General features: G+C 35.9%; 4 protein-coding genes across 4 annotated transcripts; 3 read left to right on the top strand and 1 right to left on the bottom strand.

Moving 5' to 3' along the window:
* The first annotated feature begins 408 nt into the window (after positions 1–408).
* On the top strand, positions 409–1278 carry LOC106378323. The gene has a single exon (XM_013818471.1). It carries the CDS (start codon positions 409–411, stop codon positions 1276–1278), a length of 870 nt encoding a protein of 289 aa, XP_013673925.1.
* Positions 1279–6718: 5440 nt separating this feature from the next.
* On the bottom strand, positions 6719–7445 carry LOC106379591 (putative pectinesterase/pectinesterase inhibitor 26). The gene has a single exon (XM_048748166.1). It carries the CDS (start codon positions 7403–7405, stop codon positions 6851–6853), a length of 555 nt encoding a protein of 184 aa, XP_048604123.1. The 5' UTR covers positions 7406–7445; the 3' UTR covers positions 6719–6850.
* A 14912-nt stretch (positions 7446–22357) lies between these two features.
* Positions 22358–23105, top strand: LOC106379823 (60S ribosomal protein L19-3-like). The gene is made up of 4 exons (XM_048748985.1): positions 22358–22424; positions 22481–22603; positions 22676–22929; positions 23055–23105. Exons 1-4 carry the CDS (start codon positions 22358–22360, stop codon positions 23103–23105), a joined length of 495 nt encoding a protein of 164 aa, XP_048604942.1.
* A 256-nt stretch (positions 23106–23361) lies between these two features.
* On the top strand, positions 23362–23883 carry LOC106378322. Its single transcript, XM_013818470.1, has one exon. The coding sequence runs from the start codon at positions 23362–23364 to the stop codon at positions 23881–23883; it is 522 nt and encodes a 173-aa protein (XP_013673924.1).
* Positions 23884–27680: the final 3797 nt, after the last annotated feature.

Genomic DNA, 27680 nt, shown 5'->3' with positions numbered 1-27680 from the left:
AATTTGAATTCTAAAGGCCTTGAAACCTTGATCACATATTGCTAAAACCGACTTCTAGCATTGTTTAAATCAAAACCCTAATTTCATAAAATAGAAATCGAATTGGCTAAGGTTGTTTGCATGACATCTAAATCTGATTATGAATTGCATTCGTCTTGATTATCAACCAGCATATACATTATACAAACTCGAATTGGTTGCATTAATAAAAGTATATGGCCGTGTGGCCTAATCTCGCTGTCACATATAGAAACATAAACTAGGATTGTTCGCACCATGGTCAAGTAGATTTCATATAGACGATACTATTGTTTGATTACGTGTTCGTATAAGGCTTGATTGTGGCCGAGATCTTTGTTTGTATGATCACATTGTGAAACCTAAATTTCAAATGATAATGTGATCCAAATGTCGAAAATCTCAAACCTAGACTATGCGGCCCTTAATCTCTCTGGAGATAACTATTTGCAATGGGCGCTAGATACAAAGATCAACCTGAGGTCAAAGGGACTCGGTGATACTATCATCGAGGGCAACAATGAGAATGATAAGAATCGGTATAGGGCAATAAGTATTATACGCCACCATCTCATTGAAGGTTTAAAAGATCAGTACCTTACAATAGAAAATCCACTAGACCTTTGGACCGCTTTACAGCGTAGATATGATCACCAGAAAATGGTGCTACTACCAAAGGCTAAATATGAGTGGAAGAATCTCAGATTCATGGACTATAAGTCTGTGGATGAATACAATTCAGTATTGTTCAAAATAGTTTCAATGATGAGACTTTGTGGTGAAGAAGTAACCGAGAAAGAGTTACTTGATAAGACCTTCTCCACGTTTCACTCCACAAATGTGTTGCTGCAACAGCAGTATAGAGAGATAGGCTTCACAACATACACTGATACGATCTCGTGCCTACTTCTGGCCGAGGATAATAATGAACTCCTGATGAAGAACAGTGAGATGAGACCTCCAGGATCAGCACCATTACCAGAAGCCCACAAGGCTGGACAAGAAAAGAAAGATCCCAAAGAAAGCAACCACGTCTATAATGAAAGAAGATCACACGGCAGAGGCCGTGGTGGGTACAAGGGACGCGGTGGTCGTGACAACTACTCATATGGCCGAGGGTATGGAAACCACAATAACTGTGGTCGTGGTTCCAGCTATGGCCGTGGAAGAGCCACTTTTGGCCGCGGTCGAGGCGGCATATCCAAGCCGTCTTACTCGACCAAATCTGTTTGTCACAGGTACGGGATGAGTAACCATTGAGCCAAGAATTGTAGAACCCCTAGGCATTTATGTGAACTCTATCAAGAGAGCCTTAAGAACAAGAACCCAGAAGCCCATATGGTTCATGATAATGGGTATGATGCTGATGATGATTTTGACCACGAAAAGGATGATCTTATGGATCATGAGACATCAGATTGTCTTAAAGACTAAATTCGAATTTGTTTGATTGTTTTATGATTGATTTGTGTTTCATTACTATTTGATGTTTTGAATTTATAATATGAAGTTTTATTTTAAAGTTTTATAAAAGTCTCTGAGATTATAAATCTTATTATATATAGAATGAATGATGAGATGAGTATACTTGTGGTGGATAGTGGATCAAGTCACACAATTCTTAGAGACAAAAGATATTTCATAAATCTCAAAATGCAAAATGCTAATATACATACCATTGTGGGTGTAGCCAGCCTTATTGAAGGCCACGGCCAAGCATACATACTGATGCCTAAGGGCACTCATCTAGAGATCAAAAATGCTTTATATTCCCCCAGCTCTAAAAGGAGCTTATTGAGTTTCAAGGACATAAGGTTAAACGGTTTCCACCTTGAAACATGGGAAGAAGGAAGTAAAGAGTTCCTTAATATCATTTTGATCACCAAAGGCAATAGAAAGATCCTAGAAACCATACCTGCAATGTCTACTGGTCTATACTATGCAAAGATCAGTATGATCGAGGCTTGGCCATCCCGGTACTAGTATGATGCGAAAATTTATGATAAATTCTCAAGGGCACACATTCAAAGGAGTTATCCCAAACAATCTCACATGTGTAGCATGTACACAAGGGAAACTCATTACTAGGCCATCACCAGCCAAAGTGAATAAGGAAATCATAAATTTTCTGGAAAGGATTCAGGGGGATATATGTGGACCAATACACCCACCTTGTGGGACATTTAGATATTTCATGGTCCTGATTGATGCAACGACCAGATGGTCGTATGTTTGCCTACTATCCACACGAAATTTGGCATTTGCAAGGCTGCTTGCTTAGATCATAAGACTGAGAGCACATTTTCCAGATTTTCCTTTAAAGACTATGCGTCTAGACAATGCTGGTGAGTTCACGTCCCAGGCGTTTAATGAGTACTGTATGTCCATGGGGGTAAGTGTGGAACACTCCGTGGTATATGTACATACACAGAATGGCTTGGCCGAGTATTTTATCAAACGCATACAGCTGATTGCCCGACCATTACTCATGAGGTCCAAAATCACGGTATCAGCATGGGGACATGCAGTATTACATGCAGCAGAACTGATTCGCATTAGGCCATCTAGTGAGCATAGATATTCACCATCCCAATTACTCACGGGTCATGAGCCAGACGTGTCCCACATCAAAATATTTAGATGTGCTGTTTACGTTCCAATTGCTCCACCACAGGGAACTAAAATGGGACCACAGAGAAGGATGAGAATATATGTTGGATATGACTCCCCGACCATTATAAAGTATCTTGAGCCAACCAATGGTGATTTATCTAAGGCCAGATACGCAGACTCACACTTTGATGAGTCCACATATCCGACCTTAGGGGGAGATAACAGCCGGTTAGTAAAAGAAATAGAATGGTCTCGACCATCAATATCTTGGCAAGATCCTCGGACTAAAGAATGTGATATGGAAGTCCAAAAGATTATACATCTACAAAAGCTAGGTAATCAGTTGCCAGATTCATTTGCTGATCCGAATAGAGTGACTAAGTCATACATACCGGCTTGTAAAGCACCTCTAAGAATAGATGTCCAGAAGGGACAAGGTCAAGTTGCTACAGAGTCTAAACAACGTTTAAAACGTGGTAGACCTATTGGTTCCAAAGATAAACAGCCTCGGAAGTCCAAAAGAGGTGCTGGACCCGAGAGCATTAAATAAACCGTCCATGACATTGATGGACCGGCCGTGCCGACCAAACTGGTCGAGCCAAGTGGGCCGGCCATACCGAATGAACCGGTTCGACCAATTATACCATACAATGAGGTTCGGGACGCTGAACTTCATGGTACACCAGGTCTGGATAATCAAGAGATCTAGATCAATTATATAATATCTGGAACACAATGGAACATAAAAGATATCGACGTCGATGATATATTTGCATACAAGGTAGCACTTGAGATCATGGATATAGATGAGGATCTAGAACCCACGTCCATATATGAATGCATGCAAAGATCAGATTGGATCAAATGGAAAGAAGCTATAAACGTGGAGTTAGAATCATTAAAGAAAAGAGGCGTTTTTGGCCCTAAAATTGTGACACCAAGAGATGTCAGACCAGTGAGATACAAATGGGTCTTTGTGAGGAAGATAAATGAGAAAGGAGAAGTAGTGAGATATAAAGCACGGCTTGTTGCACAAGGATTCTCACAGAGACCAGGAATAGACTATGAGTAGACTTACTCCCCTGTGGTGGATGCAACTACATTACAATTTCTAATCAGTCTGGCTATAAAAGAAAACCTAGATTTAAGCCTAATGGATGTAGTGACTGCATATTTATATGGTCCACTGGATAATGAAATCTATATGAAAGTTCCAGAGGGTATTGAGCTCAAAGATAAGAAAGGTTCTCAAGAACAGCATTGCATTAAGCTGAATAAAGCCTTGTACGATTTGAAACAATCAGGTCGAATGTGGTACAATAGATTATCAGAGTACCTAGTGAAAGAGGGTTATAAGAACAATCCAATAAGTCCATGTATTTTTATCAAGAAATTCGACAACAAGGGCTTTGTAATCATGTTGCTATATGTGGACCCTGAATATAATAGGAACCCCTGGAGAGATTTCCCAAACATTTGAATGTCTAAAGAAAGAATTTGAAATGAAAGACTTAGGAAAAACTAAGTTCTGTTTGGGACTGCAACTTGAGTATGTAAACAATGGAATCCTTGTGCATCAGTTGGCATATACTAAAAAGATACTCAAGAAGTTTAATATGGACCAGGCTCATCCCCTGTCGAGTCCTATGGTCGTGAGGTCTCTCGACCTAGAGACAGATCCGTTTGGACCAAAGAAGCCGGACGAGAAAGTGCTCAGTCCGGAAGTGCCTTACTTAAGTGCCATTGGAGCTTTAATGTACTTGGCTAGCCACACTAGACCAGACATTTGTTTTGCCGTGAATCTATTATCTAGATTTAGCTCTTGTCCAACTCAGAGGTACTGGAATGGAATAAAACATCTGTTCAGATACCTGCAAGGAACAAAAGATCTCGGTTTGTTCTATACCAACCGGCCAAGAGAAAGCTTAGTTGGATATGCTGATGCAGGGTACTTGTCTGATCCACATAATGCTAGATCTCAGACTGGATATGTGTTTTATACATGGTGGAGCAGCAATATGCTGGCGTTCTACAAAACAATCCTTAGTGGCCACATCTTCCAATCATGCAGAGATCATAGCAATGTATGAAGCAAGCCGTGAGCTTGTGTGGTTGAGGAACATGACCGGCCACGTCCGTGTAGAGAGTGGTTTGGCCGTGGGAAAAGAAGAGCCAACAATCATCTATGAGGACAATGCAGCTTGCATAGCTCAGCTCAAAGATGGATACATCAAAGGAGATAGGACAAAGCATATCTTGCCCAAATTCTTCTTCACCCACGACCTGCAGAAGGCTAAAGAAGTTCAAGTGGTTCAAGTTCATTCCAGTGACAATTCAGCCGATCTTTTCACCAAGTCTTTATCAACCTCAACGTTCAAGAAGCTTATTTATCAGATAGGAATGCGCCAGTTGAAGGATTTTCAGTGATGCATTCATCAGGGGGAGTTTCATGCGTTGTACTCTTTTTCCTATCTATGGTTTCTATTTTTCTCACATTGGGTTTTTGGTTTTCCTAGAAAGGTTTTAACGAAGCAACATTAAGCATGTTACAAACCCATATGGTTATGGCATCCAAGGGGGAGTGTTATAAATCATTAAGTGGATGGCCCATAACCAAGACAAGAAGAGAAAGCCCATCGGCCATGACAAGGCCCACACGCAGGATGAGAGGCGGCCAAGAGTTCCTATATGGCCGCATTAAGCATGTTACAAACACATATGGTTATGGCATTCAAGGGGGAGTGTTATAAATCATTAAGTGGATGACTCATAACCAAGACAAGAAGAGAAAGCCCATCGGTCATGACAAGGCCCACACACAGGATGAGAGGCGGCCAAGAGTTCCTAGTCGGCCACGACTTTCCTTTTCTATGTTTTAGTAATTTTCCTAATTCCAGTTGGATTAGGTTTTAGATAATTTCTTCTTTACTTATCTTGTAATCTCCTATATAAAAGGGACCTTATGATTCATTAATAATACACACAATTTCCACATTCTTTTACAACAGTAGGTAGCAACGTTTAACAGACATATTGACATATTTAATAATATGTCTTATGATAGTATATATAATATGGATCATGTGTCCATGCAACGTGCATGGTCATAAATGCAATTGTGTAAGAAGAAAAACACACACTTTTTCATCTAGTAGAAAAAAAAATTAAGAATAACTTTATTATTTCATTTAGGATTTTTTTTGCTATAAAAAAAACAAATTATCCTACCTACTACCCTTTGCTAACAATGTTTCATTTGAACTCGTAAACATTTATAAGCGTAACTGCATACAATTTTTCTTTTTCACCATTTTAATAAAGTATGAAATATTACAATGCGATGCTTCTGACTATTTATAGTTTTCAAAGATCTATACGAATAATCACAACTTTTCTAATTGAGTTACTTATTTTTAGATAATACATTTACAATATGAGAACATCTTTAAAACTGATATCATTTTTATAATGAAAAGACATGACTCTTTAAAATTAATATATTTAAAAAAAATAAAATATGCATTATTAATCTTAAGATGATGTGAGTATTCTTAAATATTTTCAGTCTTTTAAAATTCATTGTAATTATAACATGAATTGTTTTTGTTCAGTTTTAAAATTAATGCAATTTTAACATGAAGAACATTTTTGGATGGAAGATAACATTTTAATGATGAAAAAGGTACATCTTAACATGTTCACAATCTTTTCCAATAGTTACATGTTGAAAAGACATATATAATTATGTAAAACTAATTTCATATCCTATATATTATAGAATCACACATTATTTCATAATCTGATAACTTTTAAAACTAATATTTTTTTATAGTTAAGAAACACAATAGTTTATAATGAAAAACATGGCTTTTGACATAATAAAGAAAAGATACAAAATGATACATATACACATCATTTTACAATTTGAGAACTTTTTAAAATTAAGCTCATTTTTATAATGAAAAGACACAATCTTTGACATTAATTGGGATTTTTATTATTAATAGATAAAGTTATATTAGATGGAAATATGCATATCTATTGTATGTACTATATACTCCAGTAAGCTCATTCAAAAAATTTCCAAAACAAGTATATCACATATCATTAGCTTACCTCTCCACATATTGGACCAATTTATAGATTTTTTTTCTAAAAGCAATTTATAGAAAATTACGACAAACAAATACAAAGTAATTAATTAGTCGTAACAATAAACTTATGGAGTTAAAATAGTGTTGATGAGAAGAGCGTCCTTGCAAAGCTTCAAGAAGTTAGTGTTCCTACGAGCAAGCTCAGCGTCATTACCAGCACGTTCACTCAAAGCGTCTTCACAAGCCTCTCCGTCGCTAATCGCCGTATTAAGCCAAATATCAACATCGATGTACGCATTTGCCAGCAAAGCCGCGAGAGAATCGTCTAGCTGCGCGACTGCGTCTAAATAATTCTTAGAACAATCATCTAACGTGTCTTCCAACGCGGGCTCGAGGTTCTTCTGTTTTAATTTCGATTTGATGTAGAGAGACGTGTCTGAAGCGTTTGTAGACGCAACACTTAACGCAATCACGCCTAGTTTTGGTGCGGTTGCGGTTTCTGCTTCGTGACGCGAGGTTAGGCTCGAAACGCAAAACGCTTTGTCTTCAGATTTTTCGCATAGTTTTTCTGCCAAGGCTTTGCCAGTCTCGGTGAATGTTGGTGGTGGAGCTTTTCCGGCGATGACAACCGTGACGACGATGGAGAGGAAAAGGAGAAAGATCCTTTCGACCATTTTCATCTTTTTTCTTATTTTCTCTCTTTTTCGTAAGTATTAACAAGAACAATCAAAACGGATTTTGGATATTTAAAGAGCTTTAAAAGGTATTTTGGATTATTCTATATTTAAGGGTTTTTTTGCTTCTTCTAGTCTATTTTTAGGTTTTTACCATGCAACCATGTTTCTTATTTTGGGTTCGGACACAAGAAAGAAGATCAACAGACTTTTGAGTCAAATTTTGGAAGGGGATTAAAAATGTACGGTAGATTTACTTTTGATGTTCTTACTTCTTAAATTATTTTATGTTCTTACTTCTTAAATTACTTGTTGCTCAAAAAAAAAAAAAACTTCTCAAAAATTACTTTTGATGTTATTGTAGGATGTAAATTTGCAGGGCGGCCCTCAGCCGAGCCCTTTAAAACTTTTGTCTTACACCCCCATTTTTTACAGACCCTCGTTTAGAAAAAGTTCAATATACATTATATAACATTAAAAAAAAAATGAGATCAGACAAACTTGACAATATCACGTTGGTTTTAACAACCGAAATTTATTTGAATGGGCCAGGGAACACATTAATGCAATAACCCAATAAATCAAAAAGAATAAAAATTCCTTATATATTAACTGAAAAACATTAACTTTTTTTTTGTAACCATGTGTCATCAATATGATGACTGTTAGAATCAATAGAGAAATATGTTGGTCCATCTAATTATATAATAAGTTTTTTATTAAACTAATCATAAATTTATTATTAATGTTCTTTATTATTTCCTTAAATAAAAATTACGAAATTACCTAATGTGGCTAAAATATATATGGTAATTAATGATTTTGAATAATAAAGATTTGATAAAAATTAATATATCATATATAATATTTGTTTAATACTAAACTATTAAAATAAATTAAACAACTACATTAACCATATAATAAAAATTTAGATTTTTCTGTATATGTTATATTTTGAATTTTTAAAAATTACCATAAATTACTAATACTCTTAAAAGTCTCATATTCAAATTTTGTGATCCATGATTTATTTTTTTTATGATAAAATACAAATGATTACAAAATCATATAAGTAAAAAGTCTAATTTAATTAATTATTAAGATTAAAGATATATATATATATATACATATATATATCGTTTTAAATTAAACTATATACCACATAAAATACACAAATATTTTAATTTTAAAATTTACTTTGAACAATTTTTTTTCTGATAAAAGCTTTGAACAAACATTGACAAGTTATTTTTTTAAAAAAAATTACAAATTACTAAAACAATTAATCCCACAAAGGAAATTTTGTTATCACTAATTTAAAGTTTTTGTTATAAAAAAAACAGATGATCAAAAAACAATATGAGTAGAAAATATTTTTTAATAGACATTAATATTAAAAATATATTATATATGTTAATATCATTTAAATTTAATTATATATTCCATCAAACAGAAAAAAATATTGTTTGGATTAATAAAATTGATTTATATGTGTGCACCATTTAATTATATATGTAATAGTTACTTATTTTTAATTTTTTAATATATAATTATTATTTCATAATATGTAAAAAAATATAATACATAAAATAATTTATATATATAAAGTTCATCCCGCGCAAAACGCGGATCTTAATCTAGTCTTATATATTAAAACAGAAGTCACAACCTTGACTTATGTGTAATTTTTTTTAAAATGGACGTATTCCTATAAAGTGATGTTACATTTAATTTCTAATCTTATCATTTAAATTTTGGGCCTACCAGAAATTTTTATTGAGCTATCAATAATTAGATTTAAACAAAAGATGATTCATTGGATTTATAGATAGTATAAATTAAATTGATATAATTTAATTCTGTAATACTATACATTTATATGCTAAATATTTAAATATTTATCGATGTTAACTTTTAAAATTATAAAGATTTTTTTTTATATAACAAAAATCATATTATCTAACAATGATTAATCTTTACTACCTTAAACCAATAAAAACAAATTTTAAACTATATAGTTTATTTTAAAAATTAAGCAAAAACTAAATTTTTAATTATTTACTCTATAGATTTTGATAATCTAAATCTATGAAGCGGAAAATTTAATTTTTTAAAAACTTTTTAAATTTGTGAAATGTTACAATATCTTTGAATATGACAATAAAATAATATTTTACTAATCTTTATATATATAGTTACGATTTTAATAATGAAATAATAATCCGAAAATATATATATAGAAAAAGATACAAATACATTTGAAGGTTTGAAACAATCTATTCAATGAAAAATATACCGTAAACTTATTGTGTTTCAAAAATTGATAGACACATATATATTATAATATATACCAATTTAGAATTGAAAACAAAATATTTATATAAAAATAAATGAAAATAAAAACTCGCGCGGTTGCGCGGATCGAGACGTAGTTCACCGAGTTAAAACTCTTATTTTTGGACTAACCATGTTTCTTTTATTGTCCTCGACTCTTGCATTTCTTTTTTCAAAAAGATTCTTACGCTTCTTCCTTTCCCTGTCCTGCAAACCATTTGTTCTTTTTTCTGTGTATGAAAACTTATGTTTTATAAATGGTTTAATACTTTATAAATGAAACTTTGTTTATAAGTTTTTCTTAGGATATTTTTGTAATGTATATACAGGCCTCCATTTTTAATTTTGTTTCAAACTCCAGAATTTCAGGGTCGGCCCTGTAAATTTATAGAATTACTTGATTTTATTCATCATAATACAAGATTATTTATACATAAGCCTTAACCGACTTCTTGGTTAGGATAACCTTACCAACTAATTACATCATATTATCTCGTAACTTTATACATATCTCTAAATATTCACATCATTATCTCCAATATTCTCTCTCAAATTGGGAATATGGAAGTTTCTTACTCACAACTTGAACAATAAAGTTTTAAATTGCACTCTCCCAAGCGCCTTTGTCAAGACATCCACCAATTGCTCATTTGTTTGAACATGAACAGTCTCCAGCAGTCCTTCTTGAATCACTTCTTGCACTTGATGACAATCAGATTCTATGTGCTTGGTCCATTCATTGAACACCAGATTAGCAGCTATGTGTATCGCACACTTATACTATCAAAGAACAACTCAACCGGTTTTGTTTGTGGAGCTTCCCAAGTTAAGTAACAGTCTTTGAAGCCACATTATCTCTCTTTCTGCTTGCGCCATGGACCTGTATTCAGATTCGACGAGTGAGATACAACTCTGTGCTTCTTGGTCTTCCAGGAAACCCGCGAATCACCAATAAGTGCCACATACACACTCAACGACCTTCTAGTAGTAGGACATGCTGGCTAGTTTGCGTCACAATAGACTGATAAGCTCATATCACCTTGAGATCCAACATTATACCCTATCCAGCCGTTCCTTTCAGATACGTTACAGCCCTTAAAGCAGTTTTCCACTATACCTCTCGTGGTGTTTACATAAATTGTGATAAGATATGCACCAAATAAGATATGTCCGGTCGCGTAATTGACAAGTAAATCAAGCGACCAACGAACCTCCTGTATTTCACAGTATCACGCAAAAACGGACACAAATCGAATGCCAACTTATGATGCAGTTCCATAGGAGTCACAACCTGCTTCGAACCAAGTAAACCAACATCTGAAATAATATCCAATGTATACTTACGTTGCGTAAGCATGAAACCTTCCTCGATCTCTGCGTCCAACCTCTATACCTAGGAAGTATTTTGGTTTTCCTAAGTATTTCATATGAAAGCATCTCCCCAAGTGTTTTTTAAATTTTGTCAAAACATTCATGGCATTCCCACATATGAGAAAATCATCTACATAGATGAGTACCATGAGTTCCACGTTTCCTTTTGAGTAGACAAACATCAAGTAGTCTGCATATGAATGCTGGAAACCAAAACGTTGAAGTACATCTGTGAGCTTAACGAACCAGCACCTAGGTGCATGCCGTAACCTTATATAGCCTTATGGAATCTACATACTTTGTTCGGATCTGAGTGTTGAAAACCTTTCGGAAGCTTCATATAGACCTCTTCTCAAAGATGTCCATGCAAGAAGGTATTGTGTACATCCATCCGATGCATAGTCCAGCTTTTCCCTGCTATTATTCTCAATAAACAACAAATTGTTGTCATTTTTGTGACATGAGCAAAATTTTCCTTAAAATCATGCCTTGAACCTGCTTGTTAGCCAGTGCCACAAGTTGCAATTTAGGTCTTTCCATTGTCCCATCTGCGTTATACTTGATTTTGTAAACCCAGATATTCCCAATGGCTTTCTTTCCAGGAGGCAAATCCACTATACTAAAAGTCTTGTTGATTTCAAACGCATTAATCTCCTTTTTCATTGAGTTTCGCCACACCTCTTCTTGCACTACCTCTTTAAAGCTTCTTTGCTCTCTCCCATTTGTAATTGCCGCTAGGAAAGCCTTATGAGCAGAAAACTTTCTATCGTCAGAGATATAGTTTGCAAGAGGGTATTGTGGACTCTGAACTGTTGAACGTGGACTCTGATTTTGGAATGGAAGTGCTGTGATAATGACGGTGTTCTTCTGTGAGATAGTGAGCATTATAATTCACATAGTCACGCAACCTTACTAACGGAATCTTCTCAGCCTCATTTTCAGTAAAGGTATTTTGTTCAGTAGCGACACTCTCTTCTTTAGGTGTGCTATGTTCTGAAATAGCTATCGGACTACACACATTTTCTCCAGTAACTACTTCATCCGTGGGAGGGACACTCCCCCGTCACTTGCTACTACATCAATGATCCAATCATTATCTGGACCACCGGTCAAGTCTCTTATTTCCACACTACTTTCTCTTCCTTGTGCGAATGGAAACACGTTTTGAACAAAACTTACGTATCTTGACACCAAGAACTCATTATTATCTATGTCATATACTCTCCAAGCCTTCTTCCCAAATGGATAGCCTACAAAAACACATCACCTGCTTCTTTCTACAAACTTATCCTTATTATGATTGCATCTGTGTACATGATACAAGGACCCAAATACACGTAAGGAATCATATGACGGTTTTGTTCCAAATAATACCTAATATGGTGAACTGCCTTTTAGGACTTTGAAGGGCGTCATATTTCAAATTGCTGTCTTTATGGCTTCTCCCAAAAACTTTACATTCATTTTTGACTGAAACATCAATGCTCTTGCAACATTTAAGATGTGTTTGTGCTTCCTCTCCACTCGTCCATTCTGCTGAGGCGTGTTTACATACTTTGTCTAATGTACTATCCTTTTTTCTTGAGAGAATTCTCCCAAACACATGAAATCCATTCCATTGTCACTCCGGACTATTTTAACAGCTTGGCTGAATTGTTTTTCAATGTAAGCACAAAACCTTTGGGGAACTTTCGTAACTTCCGATTTTGTAAGTAGTAGATGTGTCCATCCTGCTCTTGAAAAATCATCTACTATGGTGAGAAATTATACATCTCCACATGAGGCAGGTACCCAATAAGGATCCTCAAGCATCCACATGAATCAATTCAGAAAATTGTTTTGTGTTACTGATACTATAATGAAAAATATCTCTTGTTTGCTTTGCTCTAAAACACACGTCGCCGTGACTAGAACAAGCCTTATTCATAACACCAGAAAGCACAGGTAAAGTAGCAAAAACTGAAATTGGTGGATGCCCAAGTCGTCGATGCCACATGAGTTGATCTTCAGTTCCATCAGCTCTGTTTGCTCGTGCTACTTCACATCCTTCTCATCACGTTCTTCACTGGCTCCAATCAGAGTCTTAGAAGAACGGTCTTGCAAAACACAAATAGTATCTGTGAACAAGGCAAAACAATTTGTCTGCTTTAACATTTTGGATACTGTATAAGATTACAATCCAAATTAGGCACAAATAGTACATTTCTGAGTGAAATACGATCTATGAGAATCATATCACCCATCTGAGATGATGTTCCATCTGCGAAACCAGCAGTACATGGCGGGGTGTTTCTCAAATTTACTAGGAAAAAAGATGTTTCCTGTCATGTGATGCGACGTACCTGAGTCGAAAATTACATCTCCAATACTCTTACCTAAGGGTGTTCAATCCGGATTTCGGTTCGGTTATTTTGCTATTTCGGTTTATAAAAAAATAGCTATCATATTAAAACCATATCTACTTTGGTTTTGTTTGATTTGGTTTATATACCGTCGATTTTCAGTTTATTATGTTTTATACCAAATAACCATAAATATATTTATCATTTAAATTCTGAATTTTACATTATATGACAAGATATCAAATTTAATAAAACATAAAGATATTTATATTTTAAAGTAGACTATTTTTATTTTATTTTATTTGACTATTTAAAATAATTAGTAAACATATTAATTTAATAAAAATAATAATATTTTTATAGAAGGAAAATAATAAAAATAGTAATCCACAATATTATTAAATAACCAAATATTAGCACACTTATTTGTCAACGAATAAGTAAAATAATGCTTTGTTTAATTTGATAAAAAATAATAATAGTAATTTTTTACTTATTAAATTACTAAAATCAACATTTTAAGTATGAAGATCATATCAATAAAATAAATTGTGTATATATTATTAATTATATTTTTTGTCATCTATTATTAATTATATTATATAATTTACATATAAGTATACTGCTATATTTTAATTATTCGGTTTGATCGGTTTATATTCCAAACCATATCCATATACCACCGTTTCTTAAATGTAAAATCCATTCAGTATATTTGGTATTACCAATCCAAACCGCTTTCTCTATTTCGGTTCTGTTCAGTTTTAATTGGTTTGGTTTTACCGGATTGAACACAACTCTTACCATTAAGTTTCTCATACTGACTGCTTGATCTCCCATCATTTATAATCTGAGTTATGGCTTTCCATTTCTCAGGTGACAAGTCAGAAGTACAGGAACCACGTGAGTTAGTCGCATGAGCAGTGTGTGCTGAACCATATCCATTAGCTCCCCCACAACCATATCCACCATTCGCTGAACCACGCCCGGTTCCTCTGCCTGAACCTCTTCCTCGTCTCTCATTCATCCATTCAGGATATCCAATAATTTTCTGGCAGTTGTTCTTTTCATGTCATGTCTTTCCACAGTTAGAACATACTCTGTCTCTTGATTTGTTTCCAAATAATGCATTAGCATTCTCTGACCGTGCCACCAAACCAGTTGTGTCACGACTGTCTCGTCTAGTTCCAGACCCTGAACCATCCTCAAGTTGCACATCTCTTCGACTAAAAAACCCGATTGCTTCTTGTTGAGCTACTTCTCAGGATTTTGCAATATTTAATCTTGCCTCCTCTCTGATTACCTTGGTATAAGCTTTACCCAAATCAGGTAACTCATCCGCTTCTATTATTGTTGTAACCCCATTACTGAATCTTGAATCGTCCAGCCCCATGATAAACTGATGCGGACGTTCATCTTCTCTTTCTTCCTCATATGTTGCAGCCGCTGAACAACTGCACACAGGAGGTGGTTTATACGTTTGAACCTCTTCCCACATCATTGCAAGATGTTAATCACTAGTCTATCACTTCTTGTAGATTATGTTGAAAAGACACCAACTGCTCCATCAAATGATGAACACGCACTTTGTTTCCCACTTCAAATCTCTTTTTCAGAATTTGTGAGCTTCAGTTATGAATGTTACAGTGGATCTTACGCTTGGTTCTATTGAAGATCTGATATACCTTACTATCCTAGAATTTACGTTCAACCACGACTCCAAATCTGATATTTCTTCACTTGGCTTAGGTAAAAACCATCTTCATCTTTGCTCTGAGAGCGTTCACCATCTCCATTGCCCACTCGTTGTAGTTATCACCCTTCAACTAGACGGACATTGTCGGACGAAAACAGGCATAATGTATCACTCTGTTTCGGAACGAAGAATTTTTATATTGATTTCCGCTTTGATACCATGTAAATTTGTAGAATTGTTGGACTTTATTCATCATAATACAAGAGTATTTATACATAAGCCTTAACCGACTTCTTGGTTAGGATAATCTTACCAACTAATTACAACGTTATCTCGTAACCTTGTATATATCTCTAAATATTCACATCATAATCTATTGTATAAGTTAGTGGTAGAACTGCACAAAATATTCAGTTTCGAAGAACTAAACCAAAACTAATTAAGAGATACATAATTAAAACCAACATAATTATTCGAGCATGTTATCCTATTTCTGAGTAGTGGTGGATAAAATAAGTTAACTAACTGATTTGAACTATTGCCAACATATATTTTAGATTATTTTAATAGTTCAAGTACAAAATATGTTAACTGAACTGTTTCAGTAGTTTTTTTTGTGAATTGTATTCAAGGAGTAGATAATAGAAAACCAAAACTCAAACAAATAATCTGAAAATAAGAAAAATCAGAACCAAATAAAACAATACTTGAATAGGTCATATGTTTTTGACACCAAGATATTATTAAAAAAAAGTAACCAAACTAGAATGGTTATCTGAATATTACAGTATAATAATGGTAGGCGCAGTTTTCTTTTTTTGTCAACTCTTATATTTTTTTGGGCCAAAGGCCAAATATACAAATGAAATCAAACCCAATGCCCAACATGAAACCCAGAAAAAAAATTTGGTTCTCATTTGGTTCCGGTTCGGGTAATTCGGATAATTCGGGTAAAATAACGGTTATTTAGGATAAAATATCAAATAATTCGGATGTTTTAGAGTAACAAGTTTTCCTTACCTTTGTCTATGGGGAACCGGTACAAAATTTAAGAGAACAGGTATGGGAGAGACTAACTTGGTTTGGATTATCAGGATATGAACTTTGGTTTATTATTGGAGATCTAAATGAGATTACGGGGAATCATGAAAAGGACGGGGGATCCCTAAGATGTACAACTTCCTTCATTCCTTTTAACAACATGATAAGGAATAATGGACTACTAGAATTTCCGGCTCGAGGTAATAAACTGTCTTGGCAAGGAAGGAGGGGCAAAGGAAAAGGAGCAGTGATGGTCATATGTCGATTGGATCGGGCCTTGGTAAATGAGGAATGACATACGCTTTTTCCATGCTCTTACACAGAATATTTGAAGATGGTGGGTTCTGATCATCGTCTGGTAGTTGGTTTTTTGGAGGATAATTTATCAAGGAAAAAAAAAGGGACAGTTCAAGTTTGATAAGAGATGGGTTGGACAGGAGGGTCTCATGGAATCAATTGTACCTGGCTGGACAGAAAATCAGGGAGGACAAATTGTGGATTTTGTTACAAAAATTAATAATTGTCGTCATGAAATATCCTCATGGCGAAAAGATAATCAACCATATGGGAAGGACAAAATTAAAGATCTTCAACAGGTACTGGAAGAAGTTCAAATGGATAATAATAGATCACAAGAGGAGATTTTTGAGGTTTCCAGGAAGTTACAAGAGCCTTATAAGGATGAGGAGGAATATTGGCACCAGAAAAGCCGGAATATGTGGTATTCATCTGGAGATTTTAATACAAAGTTTTACCATGCCTTAACAAAGCAACGTAGGGTCGCAATAAAATAGTGGGACTCCATGATGAGATGGGAAATTGGATAACAGAAAAGAACGGAGTTGAGAAGGTGGCGGTGGATTATTTTGAAGATCTGTTTAGTACCACCGTTCCAACAGAATTTGATAGTTTTTTGGAAGAGATAGTTCCATCTATTTCCCCCCAAATGAATCAAATATTATAAAGAATAGCAACGAAGGAAGAGGTCCGACAAGCTTTATTCATGATGCACCCAGAGAAAGCGCCAGGTCTGGATGGAATGACAGCTCTTTTTTTTTCAGCATTCTTGGCATGCTATTAAGAAGGATGTGGTTGAGATGGTAAATAATTTTCTGGTTACAGGAAATATGGATCCGCGTTTAAATATTACTAATATTTGCATGATTCCGAAAATAGAGATACCTACAAGGACGACAGAACTAAGGCCGATAATTCTATGTAATGTTGGTTACAAGATCATCTCGAAAGTTTTGTGTCAAAGATTGAAAATTTGCCTACCACGACTAATCTCGGAGACACAATCAGCTTTTGTGGCGGCCAGGTTAATATCGAATAATATTCTTATAGCGCAAGAAATGTTTCATGGACTGAGAACCAATAAGTCTTGTCAAAACAAGTTTATGGCGATCAAAACAGATATGAGCAAGGCGTATGATAGGATAGAGTGAAGTTTCATTGAGGCTCTTTTTCACAAAATGAGATTTGATCCTCGTTGGATCAATTTAATGCTGGAATGTATATCGTCGGTTCAATATAGGGTACTTCTCAATGGTCAACCACGAGGTCTTATAACTCCCCAGCGGAGCTTACGTCAAGGGGATCCTTTGTCTCCTTATTTATTTATTATGTGCACTGAGGCATTAATTGTGAATATTAAGAAGGCAGAGAGAGTGAAACAATTAACTGGTCTGAAGGTAGCAAGAGCTTGTCCCGTAATCTCTCATTTGCTATTTGCAGATGTTAGTCTTTTCTTTTGTAAGGCAAATAAAGAGGAATGTCAAACCATTCTCAGAATTTTAAAGGAATATGAGGCTGTCTCAGGGCAACAAATTAATTTTCAGAAATCCTCAATTCAATTTGGACATAAGATTGAAGAATCAAGTCGCCAAGAATTGAGAGATATTTTGAGAATTCGGAATATAGGAGGAATATGATCTTATTTAGGTTTACCAGAAAGCCTTGGAGGATCTAAGGTAAATGTTTGGTTTTGTACAAGACCGCTTGAATAATATGGTTAATTGATGGACTTTTAGATTCTTTACTAAAGGAGGAAAAGAAGTGATTATTAAATCGGTGGTTACGGCCTTGCCAAACCATGTAATGTATGTTTATCGGTTACCGAAGACTACAATTAAAAAGTTAACGAGTGCAGTATCTCAGTTTTGGTGGAGTCCAGGAGGAAGCACAAAAGACATTCATTGGAAATCATGGGATAAATTACGTGTGCCTAAAAATAATGGTGGACTAGGCTTTAAGGATCTTATTGATTTTAACACGGCACTTGATTTTAACACGGCGATGCTTGGAAAGCAATTGTGGAGGCTGATTGAGAAGCCAAATACTCTTTTTTCAAGAGTCTTCAAAGGACGGTACTACAGGAATGCTTCACCCCTGGAACCAATCCGTTCATACTCTCCGTCATATGGCTGGAGGAGTATTATTTCTGCTAGATCTTTGGTTTGTAAAGGACTAATTAAAAGGGTGGGAACATGTTCATCTATTTCAGTATGGAATGATCATTGGATCCCAGCCACTCGCCCGAGACCAGCAAACAAAAACCTTCAAAACAGTTACCCGGACCTCACAGTGGATTCTCTCATTAACTTGGAATCCCGAACATGGAATTTACAGGCAATCAGGGCTTTGGTGGATCCTCATGATGTAAAAATTATTGAAAGTATTCCATTAAGTAGAATTCAGATGGAAGATAGGAATTGATGACATTTCACTAACAATGGGAAATACTCGGTTCAATCAGGTTATCAAGTGGAACGGGTCTAACCTGATAAGGAAAAATCACCAGAATTTAATGGTCTCACAGTGGATATATTAAAAGCTTTCTGCTGGAAATTGCGTTCTCCCCCCCCCCCCCCCCCCCCCCCCCGAAGATACATTTCTTATGGCAAATCCTTTCAGGATGTATAGCAGTAATGAAAAATTTAAAAGCAAGAGGAATACAAGGGGATATATGTTGTGCTTGATGCGTAGATCCGGAGGAATCAATAAACCATGTGTTCTTTGAATGTCCTCCAGCACGTCAAGTGTGGGCATTATCTAAGATACTATCGAATCCCAATATTTTTCCTATTATTTTTTTTTTCGCTAACATGGATCATCTTTTTTGGAGAGTCAATCCAAGGATGGATGACCACCAATTTGCATGGATATTATGGTATATATGGAAAGGTCGGAATAACAAAGTGTTTAGCAATCTGGATATTGATCCAAGGGACACACTTAAAATAGCAGAATTGGAATCAACACTTTGGACTGAGGCACATGTAGTAAAGGATCAAATGATGGGGCATCAGGTACAGACCAGACCCACACTAACGACCTCAGGACGATGGTGTTTCATAGATGGTTTATGGAAATATAAGGATTTAATTTCAGGGCAAGGCTGGTATAGCACTTTTCCGGGTTTTGATGGTTATTAGGGACAAGGAATGTAAGGGCATGTCTTTCACCTCTTCATTCGGAGGTGGAGGCATTAATTTGGACAATGGAATGTATGAAGAATTTAAGACAGTTTCAAGTTACGTTTGCAACAGATTGTTCTCAATTGGTGAAGATGGTTTCGGAACCAGAAGAATGACCAGTATTTGAAAGTTACCTGGAAGACATTAAGCTTTTAAAAAGAAGCTTCCTCAACTCAGACATCATTCATGTACCCTGGACGGAGAACTTACAGGTGGATGTTTGGTTTACAAAGTCAACATGAGTCTGTAAATGTTTGTTGTAAAAAAAAATTAGGATGTTTTAGATAAAAAAAATTATATATTTTGGATTACTTTGGATATTTTGGATAAAACTATCTGGATACTTTCAGATACTTTTGAGTAGTTCGAATATTTAATAATAATTTAATTATCTTCATATATTTTTGGATACTTGTAATATATTTTTAAATAATAAATATATATTTAGTTATGTTATATATATAATTAAACTTTGTATATATTTGGGCATCCGTTGGATTTTTGGTTCGATTATTTTGGATATAGAAATACATGAACCATTTAGATATTTCAGGGTTTCGGTATGTTTCCGGTTTCGGAGATTTTGGTTTGGTTCTGCTTTTTTTTTTTTGCCCATGCCTTAATCAAACGTCCAAAAAGAAAAAATAGGGTTTTGCGGAAGAGAGTAACCCTAAAAACAGCATATACAAAAGATATCATCTTTATTGATTACCCTTTCTTCGCCTGAACCAATCTCCGGAAGGAAGGGAGAGGCAGAAATGGTTTAGCTGAAGCTCCAGAAGCGGCTCGCAGCCTCAGTTCTGAAGTGCGGAAAGGGAAAAGTATGGCTCGATCCAAACGAAGGCAACGACATCTCCCGCTTACGTTCTCCTTGGTTGTTTCGATCTTGTTTGCGTTTAAATCTTGTGGGTGATGGTAGTTGCATGATTCATTGAATAATAATTGAATTCAATCTAATGATTTTGAGCTCTAAGGGCATCTCCAACCCCACTATATTTTTCACTCTAAAATAGAGTTTAGAGTAAAACTGCTCCAATGGTACACTCTATTTCTCACTAAGTAAAAATTCAAGAAATTTTTCAACAATAAAATCAAACAAATACTTCAACTTTATTAATAAATCCGAGAAAATAATGTAGAGTAATAGTATAAGTTCACAAAACACCCAAATAAAATCCCAAGTTTATAAGTAAAGAAAACCCGCCCCAATGGTCTTCATCGTCCCGCGCTCCGGTCCAACCAACTACTCCTCACCTGCATCACAAAGGAGGCATGAGCATACAAAAATACTCAGTGAGGACGCTCAATACCTCCCACTACAGCCCAATAATCAAACACTCAAACAATACTAACAACCTAGCATCCGGTTATATTGTTTCATTACTTAACTAGTCCCATCTTTTCCTTTACTTTAACATTCCTTAACCTTTCGACCCGAAGGTCCATAATCTTGCGACCGTAGCCAAACCTACAGCCGAAGCCAAACCTGCGGCCATAGTCGTACCTGCGGCCGTAGCCAACCTGTGACCCATCGGTCCATTACATTCCCTTAACCTTTTTCTTAACCTTTTTCTTAAATCTTTTCCTTTTATTAACTCAATTCAATTATTCTTTCATTTCTCACGTAAACATCCTAACATAATTCGATAATTCATCCCGCAAATCTATAGCATGCATTTCTCAAGAACACGATGAACGAACTATCCTTAAACAATTCCTATCATACATTTCTTAAGAATACGAAGAACGAACTTTCCTTAAATGAATTCTATCAAACATTTCCCTATGAACATGATGAACAAACTTTCCCTAAACGAATTCCACCCAAGCATAAACACGTTCATACTGAATCAAAGTAGACAAAATAATTCTTATTCGACTGCCAAGAATCACGTCCTCACCTGGATTGATCTTAAAAGATCGAAGACTCTGAACCTAGCTGTGTTTTCTGGCGAAGAATCCTGCGATCCTCCTTGCTTCCTCACTGCCCAAACTCTCTCTCCAAGACTGCGTTCTTGCTCTAGACTCTCTCTAAGACTTGCTTTTCGAGTTGTGTCTAGAATGAGAGCTGGAGGTCCCTTTTTATATTGCTCTTGCACTTGCTCACCAAGCCGGAAATTTATTGATGTTTCCTTATTTGGCTTGGCCAACCTTGCCCACAAAGGTTTGACCGAATCTCAACAATTATTTCTTATGTAACTCCCGCAGACCCGACCTTCCTTCTGGAACATCCCGTCAAGGATGACTAATGAGACTTGCCTTACTTGGAACCCGCATTCCCGAACGTCTGAACTTTCCTTAATTGGCTCGATGGTCCATCGACCACTTCCCTAAAACTTGATAGTTCTACCGTCAGTTAATCCCTGTTTATTCTAATACGAATAATATGAATGGCCTTTGTTACATAGAGAAAAATGCAGTTCTTATTTCATTCATAACAAAACAAAAGTTCCAACACTTAAAATAATTCTCACTCTCTTACAAGAACCTCTTTCCGGACCCATTCTTTTATAAATAAAAAAACTTCGGGAGCGGGTCGTTACAGGTCTACTCCAAATATAGAGTAACTTGTTTTTTTTTCATCACTCTATTTTTTACTCTAAAATAGAATACCATTGGAGTAAACTCAAACTATATTATAGAGTTACTCTATTTTAGAGTAAAAAATAAAGTAAAGCATTGGAGATGGTCTAAAATGGTACATCTATTACGGTTAGTAGACTCTAGATTCACTATGTTCTTCCTTGATCTCATGAGCTATGGTTTCTTGATTGTTACGGATTCAAGAAGATTGAGATCATGTGTTATGCATGTATAGGCCAAAACATAAGGAAACTTGTGAAGGATGGATTCATCATCAGGAAGCCAACTAAAATCCATTCACGTTCCAGAGCACGCCGTATGAAGATTGCTAAAATGAAGGGACGTCACTCTGGTTACGGTACGTAGAATTTAAGACCAACACTGTTTCAATATTATCACAGACCATTTATGTTGTGCAATGTTTTTTAAGGTAAGAGAAAGGGTACTAGGGAGGCAAGGTTGCCGACAAAGGTGTTGTGGATGAGGAGGATGAGAGTGTTGAGGCGTCTTCTTAAGAAGTACAGAGAGTCCAAAAAGATTGACAAGCACATGTACCATGACATGTACATGAGAGTCAAGGGAAAGGTTTTCAAGAACAAGCGTAGTATCCACAAATCAAAGGCTGAGAAGGCTAGAGAGAAGACTTTGTCTGACCAGTTTGAGGCTAAGAGGGCTAAGAACAAGGCTAGCTGAGAAAGGAAACATGCCCATAGAGAGGAACGACTTGCCAAGGTAGAATGCATTACAGGGTCCACTTATATAAAACTGTCGTTCATTTGTATAATATGGTTTTGTGACTTTGTTTCCAGGGTCATGGAGGAGACATTCCTGCCGCTGCACTTCCTGCTCAAACCGCATAGTAAGTATTGATCATAATGTACCAAACTGTTATTGTATTGTTGCATAGTAGTCTAATGTAACGCTTTTGCCATTAGCCGAAGAAGTTTACCATTAGCCATTAAAAGTTAAAAGTTAGAAGCAAAGCGCTACAATTTCTGCGGATTCATGTGGGTAGAGGCGACTCTACTTTCTGCTGGTGGGATCCTTGGAAGCCATTTGGTCCTTTATTCTCCTACCTTGGCCTAGATAGGTCTTCTCATCTAGGCATCCCAATGAATGCAACTGGCTGACATACACAATGGCGCTAATTGGCTGTTGCCATCTGCGAGGACAGAAAGACAGCTACAATTAGTGATGTTCGTGACCACTATACCAACTTATGTAGCCTTGGACGCTCCCAGTTGGTCGGTTGGGAATGTGAGACAGAAAACCTTTATCTCAAATAAATTTTGGAATGCAATAAGGCATGTCTACCCGCCAGTCTCTTGGTACGCTTTGGTGTGGCACATGGCTTCTATCCCGAGACATGCTACAACCACGTGGCTTTTTGTTCTCAACAGAAACCCAACTCTCGATCGTATTCAGCAATGGTACGAGGATGCTCTTACTACTTGTCTCCTTTGCGGGTTAGCTAACGAGTCTCGGGATCATCTGTTTTTTGAGTGTCTCTTCGCTCATGAGGTGTGGTTAAAGATCAATGATAGACTGAATATTCCTAATCCTCCAGCTGTGTGGTCAGACATTCTTCTCTGGCTCCAAGTTCTGTTGGAATTCATACGGGTTTATAACAATTTATAAAGCAACCTATGAATTCATATGCCTAGAATCTCATTTAAATACTGAAATAAATCTAGATCTAGGGTTTCGAATATACCAGGATGTTTTGCAGCGAAAAGATGAATAAAACAAACTGAGGTTTCCTAGCACTCCAAACGTCGTACCTCTACCGGTATCCACACACGCAAACTAGATCACAACGGGATGCTAGTGCCGTCAAACTAGACAAACGTTTTGTCTATGGTCGCCTTAGGGTTTTAGTTGCATTTGTCGTCATTAATGAAAAGACAGCACCATGTATGTATATAATTAACATGGCAACGTGCTTAACCTAGTCCACTTAAGGGCTGGTGGGCTAAAACCCATGCACATACACGTTCATCTTTTCATTAAGACAATTATAACTATTATAACTATCACTTACTTTAATATAATACATATGATGTATTATATTACTTCCAAAACCATAATCATTAATCTAGTTTGCTTAGGTGTGTGACCATGTATGATCATATAAAATTAGTAATAGATTCTCAATCTATAGATTATAAGCGGTTTCTAGCAAAACATTATAACCACCTAATTTTATACGATTGTCGAACCTCGACACTACGACTTTAACAAGAGTAAATACAAAATGATTTTAGGACATTCCCAATAATCTTCCACTTGTACTAGAATCATCTATTATCATAATCCCTTTGTCGCTATATCTCGATCTCAGCATAAGGCAAGAACTAGTGTCATCCTTATTAAGCTAGATCACGTTTATCGAACTCTGATTTATACTGATAAAAACAAACGACTGACATTCACCTTGTTTGAGCATGGCCATGCATTTCTCAGTATCATATCTTCGATAGGCCCAGAGATATTTATCTCCCGTTATATGGGAGGGACAAATCCCATCTTGTTCCATCCATGTTCCTTAAAAACTTCATAGAACACCTAAATGTCTTTATAATCACCAGTTACGGTTGACGTTTGACATGGTCAAAGTGAACTAATCCATAAATAAAGAATCATGACGAACTCAGGTCTAAGGACTATACTCTATAGTCATAATGAGAAACTCTCATGACACTCATATAACAATCTTGAAGAGTTCTCATAGCGGGTCAGTCCGATCATGTGTTCTCTAACACATATCCATGTGATTGACTTCAATATCACATATTGAATGACTCCATGAAACGTAGTCATCAATCACCTCACATACTAGCCATTCATGGTTATTAATGTTCCACGTTAACAACCTTGACTAGGGACCTCAATAATTTATGCCATTTTTCACTAATAGGGTTTCATGATCAAGTCACGTACTTGATGACCTATAGGAATGATATAAATTATTTTGGGACTTTTATTTAATTATCCGATAATCAAATAAATATGAAACAATATCATTAGTTTGAATACATAATCAAATATATATCAATATGAATATCATATCATAAACATAAAGCCTCCCACTAAATCAAGATCACATCTTAAGACACTTAATACCCATGGCTGCAGTTTGGCTCTCATACTTAGGCCATGGAAGAGGCTTGGTCAATGGATCAACAACATTTGCATCCATTGAGACTATGCTCTGGTGCTTTGCTTGGAACTCTTCAAACACACCACTCTCCATTACGACAAAAGATGAAACCAAGTTTTGAACAAAATCATCTCTGTTAGTCTGAAAAACTGGCATCTGGCATCGCTGTAACCACTTACAACAAGCTCATCAATTCTTCCATAGACCATAATTTACCCTTAGTATTTCTCAAATACTTGAGGATATTCTTGATTGTTGTCCAGTAACTTTCACCTGGATCAGATTGGTATCGACTTGTCATGCTCAAAGCACATGCAACATTTGGACGAGTACATATCATGGCATACATGATAGATCCTGTAGCAGAAGCATATGGGATTTTACTCATGCGCTCTCGCTCATCCTGTGTCGAATGACACCGAGTCTTGCTAAGAGTTATGCCGTGAGACATTGGAAAAAGCCTTTCTTGGAATCATGCATCTGGAATCTATGTATGACCTTATCGATATAAATATCTTGACATAATCCAATAGTTTTATTTAATATATCTTTATATATTCTCATTGCAAGGATATATGCAACCTTTTCCATGTCTTTCATTGGGAAACAGCCTCAATAATAAGTATGTCATCTACATACAACACCAAGAAAAACTGCGCTCCCACTAGTCTTCTTGTAAACGAAAAGTTTTTCTTCATTTCTAATGAAATCAAACTCTTTGATTGCCTCATTAAAACGAATATTCTAACTCCGAGATGTTTGCTTCAAGCTATATATCGGAGTCAAGGCCCATCATAGCTTCCTCAAAGGACGCAGGTTCATCACTCCCTATTATCAATAGATCATGATGATCTGTCACCTAAACCCCATACCTATCAGGTTCGTGACACGTCCTTTCGGACCTTTGTACCTCAAGTTCCACAGGTGTAAATTCAATGACTCTTACTAAATCTAATTGATCATCTTCCTGAGAGGATGAAGCAATCTTCTGTGTTTGTCGTACTTCTTCGAGTTGTTCTTTACTCCCACTATTTTTCTTAGAAAGAAATTCTCTCTCAAGAAAAACACCATTACGAGCAACAAACACTTTGTTCTCGGTGGGGTTGTAAAAGTAATAACCTTTGGTTTCTCTGGGATAACCAACGAATAAGCATTTATCAGATTTTGGTCCAAACTTATCTGTAATCATATGTTTGACATAAGCATCAGAACCCCAAATTTTAAGAAAATACAAATTTGGAACCTTTCAAGTCCACATCTCATATGGTGTCTTTTCAACTGATTTTGATGGACATCTATTTAGCGTAAATGCAGACATTTCTAGAGCGTATCCCCAAAAGGATGGTGGAAGATCTGCATGACTCATCATAGACCAAACCATATCCAATAAATTTTGATTCCTCCTTTTGGACACACCATTCCACTGTGGTGTTCCTAGAGGAGTGAGTTTTGAAACAATTCCACATTCTCTCAGATGACCATTAAACGCTTGACTCAAATATTCTCCACCTCGATCAGATCGAAGAGATTTATTTTCTTGTCAAGCTGATTTTGTACTTCATTCTGAAATTCTTTGAACTTTTCAAAAGATTCAGACTTATATTTCATTAGATAAACATAACCATATCTACTGAAGTCGTCAGTAAATGTAATGAAGTACTGATATTTTCCTCTAGCATTTATACTCATTGGTATGCATACATCAATATGTGTAAGTTCCAACAAGTCTTTGGCTCTTTCACCGTGTCCAGTAAAAGGAGCCTTAGTCATTTTACCCAACAAACAAGATTCACATTTTTCATATGATTCATAACCAAATGAGCTCAAAAGTCCATCACTATGAAGCTTTTGAATGTGTTTCTCATTTATGTGGCCCAAACGACAATGCCAAAAAAAAAAAAAGTCTGATTCGTGTTGTTAGACTTGAATCTTTTGGTACTAATATTATAGACAGACACACTTTGGTCTAGAATATAAAGTTCATTCTCTAATGGACCGCTACCAGAAAAGATATCATTACGATCAAAAGAATAGCAGGTACATAGTAGCAGTTCTTAAGTTCTAAAACCAAGCATGAAGGTAAAGTCAAGTGAAATGTTCCCACGGCTAATGCAACAACTCTTGCTCCATTTCCCACGCGTAGGTCCACTTGACCTTTCTCCAAAATTCTACTGTTGCTTATGCCATTCATATTCGTACAAATATGAGCACCACAGCTGGTATCCAAAACCCATGAAGTAGAACCAGAAGTAGTAACATTTACTTCTATAACATA

Source organism: Brassica napus, chromosome C2 (genome assembly GCF_020379485.1).
Source record: "Brassica napus cultivar Da-Ae chromosome C2, Da-Ae, whole genome shotgun sequence".
Classification (NCBI taxonomy): Eukaryota; Viridiplantae; Streptophyta; class Magnoliopsida; order Brassicales; family Brassicaceae; genus Brassica; species Brassica napus.
This window is presented reverse-complemented; position numbering and strand designations above follow the sequence as displayed.